Source organism: Myodes glareolus, chromosome 9, assembly GCF_982192425.1.
Source record: "Myodes glareolus chromosome 9, mMyoGla1.1, whole genome shotgun sequence".
Lineage (NCBI taxonomy): Eukaryota > Metazoa > Chordata > Mammalia > Rodentia > Cricetidae > Myodes > Myodes glareolus.
This window is the reverse complement of record NC_142034.1, coordinates 16,471,828-16,488,294: the sequence shown is the minus strand read 5'-3', so window position 1 is coordinate 16,488,294 and position 16,467 is coordinate 16,471,828. Positions and strand designations below refer to the sequence as shown.

Sequence of the window (16,467 nt, the reverse complement as noted above, 5' to 3'; positions counted from 1 at the left end):
TGGGGCCTGGCTTCTCTCCAACAACTCAAGAGTACACATTGGGATTCCAAGTTTTGACAGTTTGATATCCTGAGTTGGCAGAGGCCAGTCCTTCAAGCTAATGCTTATTGGACAACCATCACCCAGCCCCTTCAAGGCCAAAAGCCCCCCTTACCTATCCCTGTGATGAATTTGTAGCCTACCTGACTGCCACAAAGCTCCCCCATCAGGCCACATAATAGAGAGTCAAGATCTGTTTAAACATGTTTTAAAACAGGGTTGATCACAACAGTCAGAACAGCACAGCAGTGGAGAGGAGGGGAGCGTAGCTACTGCCGACCCTGTTAGCTGAGGCTCCAGCAAGGGGCCCCTAGACCCCAAGGCTATGGGGGTGTCTTGTCTCTTCCCAGCCTCCTCCCCCACTGGTGAGGTGACATATAAGAGGCCCAGCAGATGGCACTCTTCCTCTTCTTCCAATCTCTGTGGCTCAGAACCAGGCTAAGGGCAGAGGTAGATGGGGAGACACGGGGTTGCACAAGGCCCAGGTGGCAGTGTGGGAGCTTGGGACCCTGAGGAGGGCATGCTGACTCCTTGCTGGAGAAAAGGCACCTAAATAGGGAAGCTGGGCTTGTGGGCATCCCAGGGAGCCTTGGGGTGAGGTGAGATGGTCTGAAGGAAGCGGTATGGTGAAAATTCCAATTCTGCTTCCCAAACCTCTACCTCCTATGGGAAAAGTAAGGAATCCTGGAGCAGAGCCCTAAGCCTGAAACCTATCTGAGGGAGCCTCATCCTTTCCCACCCGCTCCCCCAAGCCCAGATCAACCTCCTTCCCACTGGCCAGCTGTAGGCCATGTGCAGGGAGGGGATGGATGTTAGAGGGCCTCAGGCTGTCTTGGTGCCTGAGTCCACCTCCTTGTGGGCCCAGAGCTCCTTGTGCTGTTTGCGGCCAAACCCCTCATCGTAGTTGCCTTTGCTCTTAAACAGCTGCTGAAAGTGAGGTTTGCAGTAAAATTCACCGTGCAGTGCAGCATAACTGCCCAAGCTGCGGAAGCAGAGAACAGCTGGGTCAGTCTAGGTCAGGACTGGAAGACAGGATAGGGGTGGGGGCAAGTTAAATGGGCAGGGCAGGGGCGCACCTGAGTTTGGTGTGGCAGTGTTTGCAACAGAAGCAAGAGTTGTGGAAAATGAGCTTGTCTGCCACCAGCCGCTCCATAGGGTACACAGTCTTCTGGCAGGCTGCACAGGTCTCCTTCACCTGAGCCCGTAAGCTAAAGGACTGTGGAGTGGGGTAGGGTACACTCAGCAAGAAGCCTAATCAGCACAGCACCCACCCTTTCCTCCACCCACATCCACCCTTGGGCCCCTACCTTGGAGCGCTGCACCGTGTTGCTGCCACTGCTGCCTTTGGCTTCCTGGGGAAGAGGAGCGGTCAGAGCGGGGTCAGCTCTCCGGTGGCCCAGCCCAGATCCCAGGGGCACTCGAGAGGTGGCAGAAGGTGCCAAGCAAACAAGCTGCTCCTGTCCCCTTTACCCCTCCCACCTGACTGGTCACCTACATGAGAGGGGGTGGCCTGGGCGGCTCCGGCAGCCTGGAACATGGCTCTTCGGAGATGGTTGGCGGCCTGGGTGGAGACGCGGCGCCAGGAGGGTTCTGTAAGGGGAAGTCAGTCAGTGGGGCCCCAAGAGCCCTCCCCCATCCTGCAGGCTGGGGTGTTTTTAGGCAGGGGGTTGAGGGGCTGCGGTTGGGACTTTCCCTAAGTCATTTCCTGTTGCTCTGGGTCTTGCCACTTCCGCCCTTCATCCTCCCCCTCCCCAGCCTGCCCGCCCCTCATGCAGCTCCCCAAGGGATCGGGGGTCCCTGAGTGGAAACATATGTAGGGCTAGAACAAAGTTAGCGAGAGCGGCCGGGGACAGAGGACTCCGCGGTGCCTGCGTGTGATTCCAACGGGCGGAGACCCCGCCGGGGGTGACGGGAGGTCAGCAGAGGTATGGGCCGGGCACCGCCTGACCCGCGCGGTCCCCCGCACCGGGCTCAGACGTCCAGCCCCTGGACAGCGCTCGGCCCGTCCTCCCGCCCGGCCCGGCTGCGCCGCCTCCGGCGCCTACTCCTCTGGACCCCAGACCCGAACCCAACCCACCACGGGCCGGCCCAGCGGGACCGACGCGAGCCTCTAGGTCCCAGCGAGCGCTGCGCGCGAACCACCAGGCGGCGTCGGCCCCGCAACGCTCCGCGCCCCTCCCCCCGGCCGCCGTGGGTCTCACCGGGCCCGGCCTGCGCCGCGGGGCGGGGGTCGGTCGCTGGGGGACCGCCTCGGGTGCGAGAGGCGCGGGCGCGAGCTGCCACCGCTGCCAGTGGTCCCCGAGCGGCAGCCGCCGCCTCACCGCGGCGCCGCCCCCGCCGGCCCCCGCCCCGCGCCCGCCCATTGGCTCCGCGCGCCCGGGGCCGCCTCCGGGAGAAGCTGCCGCCGACCCCCCTCTGTGCTTTGTCTTCCCCTTCGCTCGCCAACGCCCCCCCCCCCGTCTTTGTTTGCCCCCCGCCCCGCTTTCGCAGCCCGCGCTCCCGCCTCCCGGAACCGACCTCCCCTGCCACTAGTGGGGAAGGGACGACGCCGGGACTGAATAGCATACCTCGGGCGGGGATGAGTTCAGCCTACGGTCGCCACACGAGGCTCTCCCTGCGCGAACCTTCAGAAATGGGTCTGGGCTTTTCGCTGCCTCGGTTTACCCGTTGGCCGTTGTGAAGGCCGAGTCCCATTAGCTCCGCCCCCTCCTTGCGCTCCGGGGACCCGGTACCCTGAGCTATCCCATTGTGGGGACTCCGGAGGCAGGTCTCTTGGCAGCCACGGAGTGCTGCGGAGGACGATGGAGGCAGCTCGTGGTCCCTCCATACCCCGATGTCAGGCCAAGGTGGCCTCTGGTGGGCCGATGCCGCCATGTGAGGGGTGTGACAGATCCGCCACCCCCAGAACTCCCACAGCTGCGTGGTTTCCGAAAGCACCCACCCCCTCACTCCGGGTATTCTAAACGGTTTCTGTGGCCAGATTTTGTGGGATTAGTAACCCCTGGCCTGTGCCATGGCCCAGGTCAAGCCCTTAGTTCAAAGTACCCAGTTCCTTGCAGCAAGCACACTTCACTCCACGGAAGGGAGCGGACTTCTTCACAGAACAAAGTACATCAAGAGCTGCGCCTGCCGCTCTGCGTGCCTCCGGCCACCCGCGGGGAGGAAAGCCCTGCACTGGAGGGCCTCTAGGCAGCAGCTTCGGGGGCACGGACCTCTGCTGGAAGCTTTGCCTGAAGCCGGGCTAGACGCTGTTTCACGAAGCACACAGCCCTCAGCGACATATTCCCACACCCGGGACAGGAATAGAACTGGTGGCTCTAGCGCGGGCCCACGCGTGTCAGGGAACAGAACAACTCAACGCCTCCCGCCTGGCAGCGAAACGGGGAGGCAGCAGGCTGCACCACCCGTCCCCACCAGTCCCCCCCGCTGTTTCCCTGGCTGCTAATACTCCCACGCTGTGCTTCACTTGGCTTTCCAGATTCTCGGGTTCCAGCTCTAGACCATGTTTTGCCTGCAATGAGGCTCAGCCACGGACTTCCTGATGGGTGCTCCTCCACAGCTAGGGGTGACTTCCTGGGGAAATTGTCACACCTGTCATAGGAGTCGCCAAGGGAGCTGTTTGATGCAAGAAATGTGAAGCACTTAGGGATACCAAGAGGCTGCTCCTGGGCACTGACTGGCAGCCTAGCCTGCTGGGGCCATCTGTGGGCAGCAAGGAGGAAGACAGTGTAGGAGAGAAGACGGCCAGCTGTGGGCCCGCGCCAATATTCTGGGTTTGAGGCCACCCTGGGCTATAAGTCATATCCTGATGCACACAAGAACACACCTAAAAGAAAAAAAAAGGATTTTAAAATTTAAGTATCTAAGAAAAAACCAAGTTGGGCAGGTCTGTAGAAGTAGTGGAAATAGTTGTCTGGGACATCACATGGGCCTTTCTCACAGGCCCTTTAAAAAAAAAAGGTTAAGCGCTCTGTAGTTATTAGACAAGGTCTCCAGCTATGCCCCTGAGATTGATGCTCAACGCCCATCCTCTTGTCTCTACCCTCAAGTGTGGGGTTTATAGGGAGGTACCATGCGCCACTCCCAGTGTACGCAGTGCTCAGGATTGGATCCAACACAACACCCCATGCATGCCAGGCAAAGGCTCTGCCAACTAAGCTGCATTCCCAGTCTCAACTGTAAAAATTTCTAAGAAAACGGAAAGTGAGGGCATCTAATGGCCTGGGAAGCCTCAGAAAAGGGAGGGTGAACTTCCTTAAACTGGCATTTATGCCAGGCAGTGGTGGTACACACCATTAACCCTAGTACTTGGGGGGGCAGAGGCAGGCGATCTCTGTGAGTTTGAGGCCAATCTGATCTACAAAGTTAGTTCCAGGATAGCCCAGGCTACTCATAGAGAAACCCTGTCTCAAAAAAACAAAAAACAAAAACAAAAAATGAAACAAAAACCTGGGTTTGAAGTGCCTCGGCCAGAGGACTAGCCAGGTGAAAACGCACAGAAACAAGGCTTGAGCCGGTCCCCTTGCACTGGTCACTGGCTGCCAGGACAACAGGTTCTTGGGTTACATGCTAGCTGGGTATTAGTATCAACCACCAGGAGCCACAATAAAGACCTCCACCCTTGGCTTTCAGAGCCCTGGTACCCTTTTCAGATAACTTTGCCAAGGCAAAATTTAATATAATACTCCCGAAATTCTAGGGAATTAAGAGACCATGGGTTTTTTTTAAAGAAACTGGTATGTCTGCTTATGAAAGCAACAACTGCCATGTCCCATACCCACTCAGCCCACTCTGGGAGAACGATGGCCTGCCTGCACCTGAGTCTGTTTGGCCACCCTTACAAGCCAGCTACAGTCTCTGCACAGATGGAAACATTAGTGGCATTCCTAACATACTCTGAAATTTTTAATTTGTTCTGACAATGAAACTAACACAACGTAAGATTTACTCAAGCCCTCAGACAAGGCAAGACATTTATGGCCCTTGGAGGAGGCACCAAGGCAGCAGCTGACAGGAGGCATTGGCGGATTCTTGGGAAGGAGTGTAACAGACAGCGAGATAAGAGATTTCAGGTGTTAGGGCCCAAGAGAGAGGTGGGGATGAGGTGCTTAAAGACAGAAACTGGGAAGATGCCTGAGGGCAGGACAAGGCTGGGGCAGGATGCTTAGGACTTGTCCCCCGTTTAGCCCTACAGGATCTGGGAGCACAGAAAATGAGTGGAACAGCCTGGTAGGAGAGCAAGTGCGGGGAAGAGGAAGTGAAGGGTCCCTCGGGTTAAGCTCTGGGCTTGGACTTCAGCCTCGGGGCTAAAGCAGTGTCTCTTCCTTCTAAGGAGGTCCCCAAGCTCACAGAACAGGATGTCAGCTTTCCGGTCTCTCCAAGTCCCTGGTGACTGGGACTCCCTGTGTCTCAAAAGCCACAAAAACAGTGAAGTCTCTTCAGAATGTCCTTTCAAGCAGCTGGCAGCCAGCTCTGCCAGCATAATGTCCTTTCTACCCAGTCTGCACCCAGGGGTAGGTGCTGATCCTCAGGAAGGGCCCCCAGGGTTCACACCCCACCCCCACTGGAGGATGCAGGCTGCATTGGCTCAGAACTCCCAGTCATCCACCTCCAGGTCTTCTAGGTTTGTCACCAGGCCAAAGAGTCCACTGTGATCCTGAGTCTGGCTGCCCTCAAAGTTGGTGATAGGGGTGACAGGGCGAAGCAATTCGGGCAAGGCCTCCGAGGCACGTCGCTTGATCTGAGGGAGAGAGACAAGTTGGAGGGTAGATCCTACAACTCAGGACACCACAGGACCTTCAGTTACCAGACCATGGTTCCTGCCCCGTGGTGCCCTGGAGCCAAAAAGGAAAGGCAGGTGAGTGCCTCTTAGGGCTTCAGAAACATGGTATTCCTCTAGTTCAATCAGGCAGAGCAAGAACACCTACCCCCACACTAAGGGGTCAGAAGTGAGGGGGTGCCTAGAACCACAGAGCAGCAGCAGGGTAGGAACCAGGGGAACGCTTCCATACCTGCTTGAAGAAGGAGTGGTTCAGGAGGGTGCTGGCGTTCGGCCTGAAGAGAAAATGAAAGAGACTCATATGACCCCTGGGCTCAGCTGTCCAAACCCTGACACTTACCCTCTCCTCCAAGACCCTCCTCCTCTTCCCTCAGCTCTCCCAACAGCTACCAGCCAAAGCCACCCAGGCTGGCTTCTTAGCAGAAAGCTGGTTCTTCTTGCTGTGGAGCCACACACTCCTCTGGGAATCCAGATCTCTGCCTAAGAGCCGGCCTCCCTGCTGGGTATAAACCCCAAGCTCCCCATCCCCCAGAAACTCAGCTGAGGGCCAGCAGAGTACCTTGCATCAGGGCTGCGCTGAAGGCACTGCTCCACAAAGTGGTGGAAGTGGGGGGAGAAGGTTCGGTGGTACGGGTGGGAAGGCGAGTCACCATTGGAAGGCCGGAGGCTGCCAGTGGCCAGGCTGTCGTTCAGGCAAGGGTTGGCAATGGAACGTGAGGGGCTCATAGTCAGTTCCTCGGCTGGGATGGTGCTGGTGTCCAGGAGGCAGGGCACTGTGCCATTCAGCTTCTCTAGCAGCATCTGGTGAAGAGACAGGTCTGGGTTGTGCCCTTGCTCCCCTGAACAAATGGAATCTCTGGGAGTGAAGATCAAAGTTGGGGGCTGGGTAGGGTTTGACAATTTGACACTAACAAGAGTCATGTGAGAGAGGGGAGTCTCGGAGGGCATTTTTTCTTAAGACGGGATTTCTCTGTGTAGCCCTGGCTGTCCTCAAACTCACAGAGCTCCACCTGCCTCTGTCTCCCGAGTGATGGGATTAAAGGCATGTGCCACCACTGGCCAGTGAGCATTTTCTTTTTCTTTTCCAAATATAACTTTATTTTGTTGACTCTTTCTCTTTTAAATGTGCATTGTAGTTTTGCCATGAGTGTTGAGCCCCCTAGAACTGGAATTACAGACAGTCATGAGCTGCCATGTGGATGGTGGGAATTGAACCTGGATCCTCTGGAAGAGCAGGCAGTGCTCTTAACCAGAGCCATCTCTCCAGCCCACTGGGCATTTTTTAAATTAGTGGCTGATGGGGGAGGGTCCAGCCCATTGTGAGTGGTGGGTTCTATAAGAAAGCAGACGGAGCAAGCCAGTAAACAGCATTCCTTGCTGCTCTTACTGAGAACCTGAGTTTGGTTCCTGGCATCATGTTGGGTTGCTTTCAACTGTCTGACTCCAGTTCCAGGAGCTCTGACGCCCTCTTCTGAACTTCTGAGGCAACCACACATACGTAACGTGTGTGCACATGTGTGTGCACACAATTTTTTTTTAAGTATTAGACAAAGTATTATCACCCCCTAGAAGTTCCTTTGGTCTCTGCTTAGGGTAGCTGATTCAGCCATTCTCTAGCTTCAACCTGCGACCCCAAGGTGAGTGATCTGTGAGCCTGAGGGGGAGGCCTGCTCAGGCTCTTGTCTCCTCCTCGTTCTAGGTCCTGTTCTTGGCACCTAAGATTCAAGTGACACTTGCCCAGACAATCCCAACCCCATTTCCTGGGTGTGATAGGGCCTGGACAAGTTTTTTCTCTGGGTCTGTCTAAGAGCGGACTACACCACCGGCCTGAGTGGTGGCCTCCAGGCAGGCATGGCAGGGGTGTGAGCATAAGCTGGACACAGAATGCATACAGTGGCGCAATACTCAGAGATGCCTGAGAATTTGAAACTGGACACTGATCATCTAGTTGTACTTAGGAAGGAAGACAACAAATCTGATGAGTTTATAAGGACAGGGCAGCTTAGCTAGGCATGGTGGTGCATGCCTATAAACACAAAACTTTGAAAGTGAGGCAGGAGGGTTGCTCTAAGTTTGATACCAGCCTGAACTACGGAAGGAAGAGGCTATTCCACAAAACAAAACAAAGCATAACAGAATTGGTCAGTGCCGTTCACTGCAGAGCCATGCAGTGTCCAATATGATGGAGCCTCTCTCTGCACTGCCCTACTTGCCCCACCCCATGGGTTGGGCTCGGCAACCACAACATTCATCACCAGAGAAGGGAACAAAGAATTGCACAAGCGCCCTCCACCAAGCGGGTGGGAAACTTCTTGAAGCAAAAAGACTGACTCTAACATGTTAGTAACCACAGTTAGTTTCCCAGTGTGGCAGGAAGCAGTGGGCATTTCTCAGGCAGCTGAAAAGGAAGGGAACACTAGTCTGCAGGCTCACCTGAGTGGCAGGCATATCCTTGAAGGGGACATGGCCATTAGCTAGTTCACACGCTGTGATCCCCACACTGTAGATATCAGACTTGGCATCATAACCCTGAAGATTCTAAGTTGGAAGAAAAAAGGCACAGGTAACTCCATTTGCAGCCCTGCTCTGAGGAGGTGAATGCCCGTCGCAGTCAGGACCAGACACTGACCACGCCCCTCACCTTCTGCTGCAGGGACTGCTATGTGAGGAGAGTGAATGTCTGGCACTGCTGAAAAATGAGCAGGCACACTGGCAAGGGTATGCCTGCTCGGCACAGATACAGAGCACCAAGTACTTCCAGAATGTTCTCTATCTTTAGGGTGCTAAGTGTCCCTGAGGCAGACACTAGGGTAAGGTTGGGGACCCCACACATCCACAGCTGCCAGGAATGGGTGCTAAGGCACACCTGGCCAACAGGGGCTCTTCCCTCCAGAACCTCTTACTCTACCAGAAACAGGGAGAAGCCCCATCCCAGCAAATCCCTGGGCTTCCTTAGGAAATTATGAGTGGGTGGGAGAAAGGGGCTCCTTGGGCCCGAGGACACAGACCTGCTGGAGAACTTCTGGGCTGAGCCACGGCAGGACCTTGACACTGTATTTTGGAAAATCATGGACTGCACGCTGCCGCTGCCCGTGGCTGATCATGCTGAGGTTGCTGCGTAGACCGGACAGGAAGACCTTCCCATCCGTAGAAATCAGAATGTGGCTGGCCTTGACACTCCTGCAGGGAGGTGAAGACAGTGTCATCAGTGTCCTGATGCTACAAATCTGCAGTCTCCAAATATTAGACCTGGTCAGCTCTCACCCATATCACATGCATATAAGTGCCTCTCATACATACGTAAAGGTATTTATGAATATTTTCAAACATACCTGAAAACAAAGTAACATGCCCCATTCACGTACCATTAGATTTTCTTTTCTTTTTTTTTTTTTTTAAAGATTTATTTATTTATTATGTACACTGTGTTCAGCCTCCATGTATGCCTGCAGGCCAGAAGAGGACACCGGATCTCATTACAGATGGTTGTGAGCCACCATGTGGTTGCTGGGATTTGAACTCAGGACCTCTGGAAGAGCAGTCGGTGCTCTTAACCTCTGAGCCATCTCTCCAGCCCCCTAGATTTTCTTTTTTAAGATTTATTTATTTATTATGTACACAGTGTTCCGCCAGCATGTATGTCTCCATGCCAGAAGAGGGCACCGGATCTCATTACAGACGGTTGTGAGCCACAATGTGGTTGCTGGAAATTGAACTCAGAACCTCTGGAAGAGCAGCCAGTGCTCTTAACCTCTGAGCTATCTCTCCAGCCCACCATTAGATTTGTTTGTTCTGGGTTTTCAGACACAGTTCTTTCTGTAATCCTGACTGTCCTGAAACCCACTCTGTAGACCAGGCTGGCCTTGAACTCATAAAGATTCACCTGCTTCTGCCTCCAGAGTACTGGGATTAAAGGTATGTGCCACCATACCCAGCCATTTGATTTAAACAAACAAACAAACAAACAAAAAAGGTTTCTTTTTATTTTTAATCATGAGCACATGTGTGTGTCTGTCTGTGGGTGTATATATGCACAAGGAGGCTAGAAGACAGTATCAGATCCTCTGGAGCTGGAGTTGTAGGCAGTAGTGAGATATCAATGTAGATGCTTGGAACCAAACTCAAGTCTTCTGCAGAATTGATAGACTCTCATAACCACTGAGCTGTTTCTCCAGCTTAAAGACTTATTTTTTATGTTAGTTGTGTGTATGGGAGTGGCTATGTGCATATATGCCTGCAGGGGACCGAGTTGTGAGAGCTCTTGGAGCTGGAATTACAGACAGTTGTGAACCACCCAACGTGGGTGCTGAGTCCTCTGCAAGAGCAGTGTGCGCTCGTAACTGCTAAGCCATCTCTCTAGCCCCTATGTGCCTAGATTATGTGCCTTAGTACCCTCTAAATTTGTATCTTTATATCCGCAGATTAGTGCAGCTCTCAAGCCTTATCAGAGAGGTTTCTTTGTGTCATGGATGATGACTAGTGGTGAAACTGACAGCTGATCAAAGTGTAGTTAGTGAGTGTCTAGGGACATCTGTGTCACTCTCCTCCCACCAGGGCTCCAGGACCATTACAAAGAGAGGGATAGAAAGATGGTAAGAGTCAAAGGTGGAGCCGGGCAGTGGTGGCAAACACCTTTAATCCCAGCACTCGGGAGGCAGAGGCAGGCGGATCTCTGTGAGTTCGAGGCCAACCTGGTCTACAGAGTGAGTTCCAGGACAGGCTCCAAAGCTACAGTGAAACCCTGTCTTGAAAAAAGAAAAACAAAACAAAAGAGCCAGAAGTGGGGAAGACCTGACCAAAACAGTGTCCTCTGGACACGATCTGACCACTGCACTCATGACCTCATAGAAGGTGTGGCTGCCTGCATAGGACCCAAGAAGACTGAGCCAGTCAGCATTCTAGCATTCGAGAGAAAGGGGCTCAAGAACCTCCACCCTTAACTGAGAGGTTGATGGCTTCTGGGGGAGGGAGAGTCAGTTGTATTTAATAGTGTGGCCCCTGGCATGTTGACCATGTTCTGGAGGATGGGACCAGCCAGCCTGGAACTCATTATGTAATCTAGGCTGGCCCCGAGACTGAATGCTCTGATGTCTGCCTCTTACAGGCACGCACCAGCATATAAGGTAGACCAATGAGGACTTGAATCCCAGCACCCACATGGCAGCTAACAACTATCTGTCACTACAGTTCCAGAGGATCTAAGGCCCTCTTCAGGCCTCCATGGTTACCAAGCACACACATGGTACACATACATACACACAGGTAAACTTGCACATGAAAATGAAAATATTAAAAAAAAAAAAAGATAGACCAATGATTTTTATCTGTTTGCTTTTGAGACAGGAGGATTTCTCTACGTAGCCCTGGCTGTCCCAGAACTCATTATGTAGACCAGGCTGGCCTTGAACTCAGATCTTCCATGCACATCCCAGACTGGCTCCTAATACTTTGACTTTCAGTTCTTAAGAAGTGCATGGATGTGCTTTAAATTTACTTAATCCTTTCTGTTAAGAAATTCACTCCTTTTCTCACTCAGTGCTGACTTCAAGGGACCTACCATTTCCATTCTTCAGGGAGAGACACTCAAGATACTTCTACTTAGTACAAATCTAACAGCAGTCTGCACGTGGCAGATGTCAGCATGCGGCAGATGTCAGCATGCGGCAGATGTCTGCATGTGGATCCACTGATGGCACATAGCCAGAGCTGATACGAGCCTGCGTCCATGCCCCTGACTGGCTACACTGGATTCCATCCAGCCTCCTAACCACCACCAGTTACTCATACAATGTGACATCATGTCTTCATCTGCAGTTCTCTGATTGCTAAGGCTCAGCCTAACTTCCCATCCTGCCACCCTGCTGTTCTTCACTTGTCCTGCCAGATCTCCCTGTTGCTCATGTATGTTACAGCACAGCTAACTAACACCTGTCACCCTGGCACACATTACTTTGTTCATCATGTCATTTATAAGACAGAAATCTTTAAAGCCGATCTAAGCTTTATCATTTTCTTGTTTTATGCTTTTAAACGTTTAGTTCTTGTGTATCTAGGTCCCAAAACTGTCCCTCACACTGCCTTCTACGTAAGTCTGCAGTGTGGGGCTGGTGACATGGCTCAGTGGGTAAAGGCACTTGCTGCCAAGCCTTACCACCTCAGTTTGATCCCTGGAACCAATGAAGTGGAAGGAGGGCTCCAGTTCCATTGTCTTCCCCACTATGAGCTGGTTTTCCTGACAAAACCACTAAGCAATCTGTCTTTGAGCTGACCATGGGCCTGCTCTGAGGCACATAGGAGTAAGGCAGGGGTCAGGGGTCAGGGGACAGTGGTCCACAGTAGATATATCTCCCACACAATAAAGATCAAGTGACTGACAGACTAATGACTGTCCCCCAAGTGGCAAGCTCAGAATCCAGATCCTTCATTAGGAAAGGGTAACGTGGCTGGGAACACACCTGTGCACATAGCCCATGTGGTGGATGTAGTCCAAAGCCTTCAGCACCCCCTGCAGGATGTATGCAATCGCCAGTTCATTCATGCCGTCCATGAAGTGTGTGCCAATGAGATCCTTTGCAGAACCTGAAAAGGACGCCAAGGGTGACAGGAGAAAGAAAATGGCACAGAAGGAACTGCCAGGTGTCCTAGAACCCTTCCCACTCACCATATGCCATGAATGATGTGACGACCCACAGCTCATTGTCTGAGATGAAGGTGGCTCGATATGGCACTATATTGGGATGGCTGAAGAGTTTAGAGACATGAAGCTCCCCCTGAAAGCAACGGCAAAGCTGAGTCAGGGTCACGAATGGCACTCAACATGAAGATGGCACTGGGATAGCGTGGAGACCTAGTGTCTTCTGGATGCTCTCCTCAGAGTCCTTCCCGTGTAGGAAGGCCCATTGTGCCTAGGGAAAGTCACCTGATTTGCCCACTCGGGCCTTTGGGTGGCCCTGCCAGCCACCAACACCCACGAGGCTCAAAAAGTAACCGTTCACCATGCAGGGTCACTGCTGTCAACACAGTGAGAGTCAGCCACCTCAGAGATGACCAAAATAAAGCAGTGGCTGAAGACTTGGGAAGTGATTCGCCTAATCCTAGGTCAAGGCTTACACTTCTTTCTAGGACAAAAGTACAATCCCCGGGCTGGAGAGATGGCTCAGTGGTTAAGAGCACTGACTGCTCATCCAGAGGTCCTAAATTCAATTCCCAGCAACCACATGGTGCATGGTGGTTCATCACCATCTTTAATGAGATCTGGTACCCTCTTTTGGCCTGCAGCAGAACATGCAAACATGCAGGCAGAACACTGTACACATAGTAAATAAATCTTAAAAAAAAAAGAGTATAATCCTAGCCTGGGAGCTGAGGCAGGAGGACTGTAAGTTTGAGGGCAGGCTGGGTAACAGTGGGATGCTTTTTAAAAACAAATATATACATCAAAGTATAAGAGTTGACCAAACTAATGGACAAATGAAACTATGGAATACAAGGAGACATTTCTGAGCACCTTGACTGGGATCCCCTTCCCCGGAAGCAGGTATATGAAACATTTAAAAAAAAGATTCAGGCATACATGTAGAAAGAATGTTGTATACATAATAAATAAATAAATATTAAAAAAAATTCAAAGGAACCTCAGAAGAGCCAGGGAGTTCCGTGTGATCCCAGTACTCTGAGCAGCGGTTCTCAACCTTCCTGATGACATAGCTCCTCACATCGTGGCAACCCCAACCAAAAAAATTATTTCATTGCTACTTCATAACTGTAATTTTGTTACTGTTATAATGTAAATATCCGATATGGGACCCCTAAGGGGTCGTGACCCACAGGTTGAGAACCACTGGTTTAGAAAGTTGGGTAGGAGAACTGATGAGTTTGAGGCTAGCCTGTGCTATGTGAGTTCTAGACCAGCTGGAATGGGAGACCCTATCTTCAAAGAAATTAAAAACAAAACAAAAAATGCACAAATTTCAGGTTCTTGGCCTTTATGACCTAAACTGGGACCATGTGGGCAGTTCCCTTTACCTGTTTATTGTTTCAGAGAATAAAATCAAAAAAAAAAAAAATCACACGGGCAAAACATGTTCTGGAATAAATTAAGTTTTCCCCTACAGATAACTAAGCTAGACTGGCCCCATCCAGCAACTGTGAACAGAGGAACTTGAACAACATGATCAGGTAAGCATCACTGAGGAGCACACTCCACATGCGGTGCAGGAGCTGCACGCAGACCTGAGTCCACACTGTGCTGGGCACTGTACTGTGCTGGGCGCTGTGCACACTGGTATCAAAGGACCATGAGGAGTCTTACCCCACTTGGTTCCTACACCAGTTTAGCAAGATGGAGACTCCATGCTTATCAAATCGAAAGGCATCTGCAGCAAACATGATGCTATGGCCCAGAAAATGGTCACTGATGGCAGAGCAGGTGGCCCTGCTTGTGAACAAGACGTCCTGGGACTGAATCCGCCTCTGCTGCCTACACTGCTGGGTTTGCCTGCCTCTCTGAATAATGCAGAACAAGGCAAAGAGAAATGTTTAAAGAAGAGGGGACGGCTGGGCTGAGCCCCATCACAGCCTGATGGACAGTGTCAAATACATAAGACCCTTCGCTGCTGCCTCCTGACTTCTGAACACATGGCCCACCTAAAGCAACTTCTAGAGGAATGAAACGAGATTACTATGTAACTGGGAGCCCACCCTCCAGGGGTCACACCCACACTTTATTACCTGCAAGAATGTCACCATCTCATTGGAACAAGCTTCTAGGTTGATCCTTCGTACTGTCACATACTCTCCTGTTGGCTTGTACCTGGCTAAATTCACTGTCATTAAGTCCTCAAATCCTTTACCTAAGAGAAAAGACAAATGACTTAAACAAAGACAGCCACAAAAGATTTATCTACTCTAAAGAGACTTAATTTCAGCAGAAAATTCTAGTTATAATATAGCTGACATTTCTTGGTTTTCTCATCAGTCCTTTTCGTAGTGGTCCATGGCCTCCTAGAAATGATGTCTTCCCATCCTTGGCACAAGAAACCCACAACATCCCACTGTCACCAAGAATCTGTGCAGCTGGCTGAGGAGCATGTCCCTGGGAATTACCTATGATGGTGAGCAGCTCATAACACCCGCTCTCTGGCAGAAAGCTGCCCATGTTCTCCGGTTTAGAGAAAGATGCTATGGACTCCGAGCTCGCCTCATTGGCCTAAGGAAAAAGAAGAAGAGGTTAACTGAGAAAATGGGGGTGGAGCAGAGGTGGTAGCAGATGCATGGGGAGAATCACTTCTACAGCACACACAGCAACCCTGGCTGCGGCCCAGAAAAGTGCGAGGATCACAACGCAGTGAGCACTCCTCACAGACCAACTGTTCAATCTACAAACGAGGACAACTGTCCCGGTCACCTGCCACTCTACCTGACCTCTCCAGTGACTGGCTGCTAAAGTCTACCCAGTTCTTGGTGGAGAAAGGATGTGTGGAGAAAAGCATGAAAAAAAAAAAAACCAGGGTTAGAGAAATACATGGTTTCCAGTTTTCTGCTGCATTGGGGTCCAATTCTTAAGGTGCCAAACTGCAAGGTCCTCAATGGTCAGACCTATAATCTTGTTCTAGAGCAGCGATTCTCAACCAGTGGGTCGTGACCCATGGGGGAGGTCATATATCAGACATCCTGCACATCGGATATTGACATTGCAATTCAGAACAGTAGCAAGATTACAGTTATGAAGTAGCAACGAAAATAATTTTATGTTTGGGGATCATGAGGAGCTGTATTAAAGGGTAACATTAGGCAGGTGCAAACACTGTGCTAGAGGAGCCCCATTCCTTTAGTAAACCGAGAGTCCAGGCTAGTCATTCCTGATGTCCCCACAAGATGGGAGAGTAACTGACTCCCTCAGCTACAGGCCCAGAGTCTGCATGGTCAGCTCCTGGGTCCCTGTCCCCTCAGGCAGAGGATGAAGCTGGGTACCAGCCACTGAGGATGTGGACACCTCTAGCCTTTGAAGTCCTGAAGAAAAGTGGCCAGCATTGCTGAAGGACAGCTTTCACAGGCCTTCTAGGCCCAAATGCATTCAAATGACTTGGGGAGCGATTTTCTCACCACCCTGCAGGTGTGTCTAGCTGGAATGCAGAAATCTGAGGCCTATGCTGTATACCAGTCATAAGTCTGGCCTAAGTCAAGTGTGATGGTGTGTGCCTGTAATCCTAGCATTCAGGAGGTGGAAGCAGGAGGATCAGGAGCTCCAGGCCAGTTTTGGATACAGGAGACCCTGCCTCAAAAAGCCAAACAAAATAAAACAAACCTGGCCTTGAATCGGAAGAAACTGTTGTCAATGCACAAACGGCTCTTGACTCAGCATTAACGGTAAAAGCTGAAAATGTTCAGACAAGGTAGAGAGTCAAGAATATGACTGCAGAGATGCCACAAAATCATTGTGCTTGGCATCCTATTTAAATATACTCTTCAGAGTCCATTTACACTGTCTCATCTTCCTTCCTCCTTCCCCATACTAGATGAAGAAACAGACTTTTTTTTTTTTTTTTTTAAGACAAGGTCTTTGTAAACCAGCTGGCCTTGAACTTAGAATTTGCCTGCCTTTGAACTCCTGAGTGCTAGGGCCTGGCCTGGAATATATGGTAATCTTC

The 16,467-nt window shown here is 51.5% G+C and overlaps 2 protein-coding genes across 15 annotated transcripts in view; both read right to left on the bottom strand.

Annotated features, from left to right (window-relative positions):
- Positions 1-231: 231 nt before the first annotated feature.
- Positions 232-2,368, bottom strand: Limd2 (LIM domain containing 2). The gene is made up of 5 exons (XM_085695944.2): positions 2,241-2,368; positions 1,535-1,629; positions 1,347-1,391; positions 1,116-1,255; positions 232-1,021 (listed from the first exon to the last, which is right to left on the bottom strand). Exons 2-5 carry the CDS (start codon positions 1,574-1,576, stop codon positions 862-864), a joined length of 387 nt encoding a protein of 128 aa, XP_085552070.2. The 5' UTR covers positions 1,577-1,629; positions 2,241-2,368; the 3' UTR covers positions 232-861.
- Positions 2,369-4,917: 2,549 nt separating this feature from the next.
- Positions 4,918-16,467, bottom strand: part of Strada (STE20 related adaptor alpha) — a 31,596-nt gene continuing 20,046 nt past the window's right edge. For all 14 annotated transcript variants that reach the window (XM_087909863.1, XM_087909865.1, XM_087909869.1 and 11 more), the window contains 9 exons: positions 14,924-15,026; positions 14,549-14,670; positions 12,480-12,588; positions 12,274-12,397; positions 8,827-8,998; positions 8,252-8,356; positions 6,378-6,619; positions 6,051-6,093; positions 4,918-5,779 (listed from right to left, as the gene is read on the bottom strand). In XM_087909863.1, the coding sequence (XP_087765989.1) occupies positions 5,627-5,779; positions 6,051-6,093; positions 6,378-6,619; positions 8,252-8,356; positions 8,827-8,998; positions 12,274-12,397; positions 12,480-12,588; positions 14,549-14,670; positions 14,924-15,026 (1,173 nt within the window). In that variant the 3' untranslated portion in view covers positions 4,918-5,626. The remainder of the gene's footprint in view (positions 5,780-6,050; positions 6,094-6,377; positions 6,620-8,251; positions 8,357-8,826; positions 8,999-12,273; positions 12,398-12,479; positions 12,589-14,548; positions 14,671-14,923; positions 15,027-16,467) is intronic.

Coding starts and splice junctions, on each gene's coding strand:
- Limd2 (XM_085695944.2), bottom strand. CDS start 1,576: ATGTTCCAGGCTGCCGGAGCCGCCCAGGCCACCCCCTCTCAT. Junction 1,256..1,346: donor ACACGGTGCAGCGCTCCAAG/GTAGGGGCCCAA, acceptor CCCACTCCACAG/TCCTTTAGCTTACGGGCTCA. Junction 1,022..1,115: donor CACTGCCACACCAAACTCAG/GTGCGCCCCTGC, acceptor CTGCTTCCGCAG/CTTGGGCAGTTATGCTGCAC.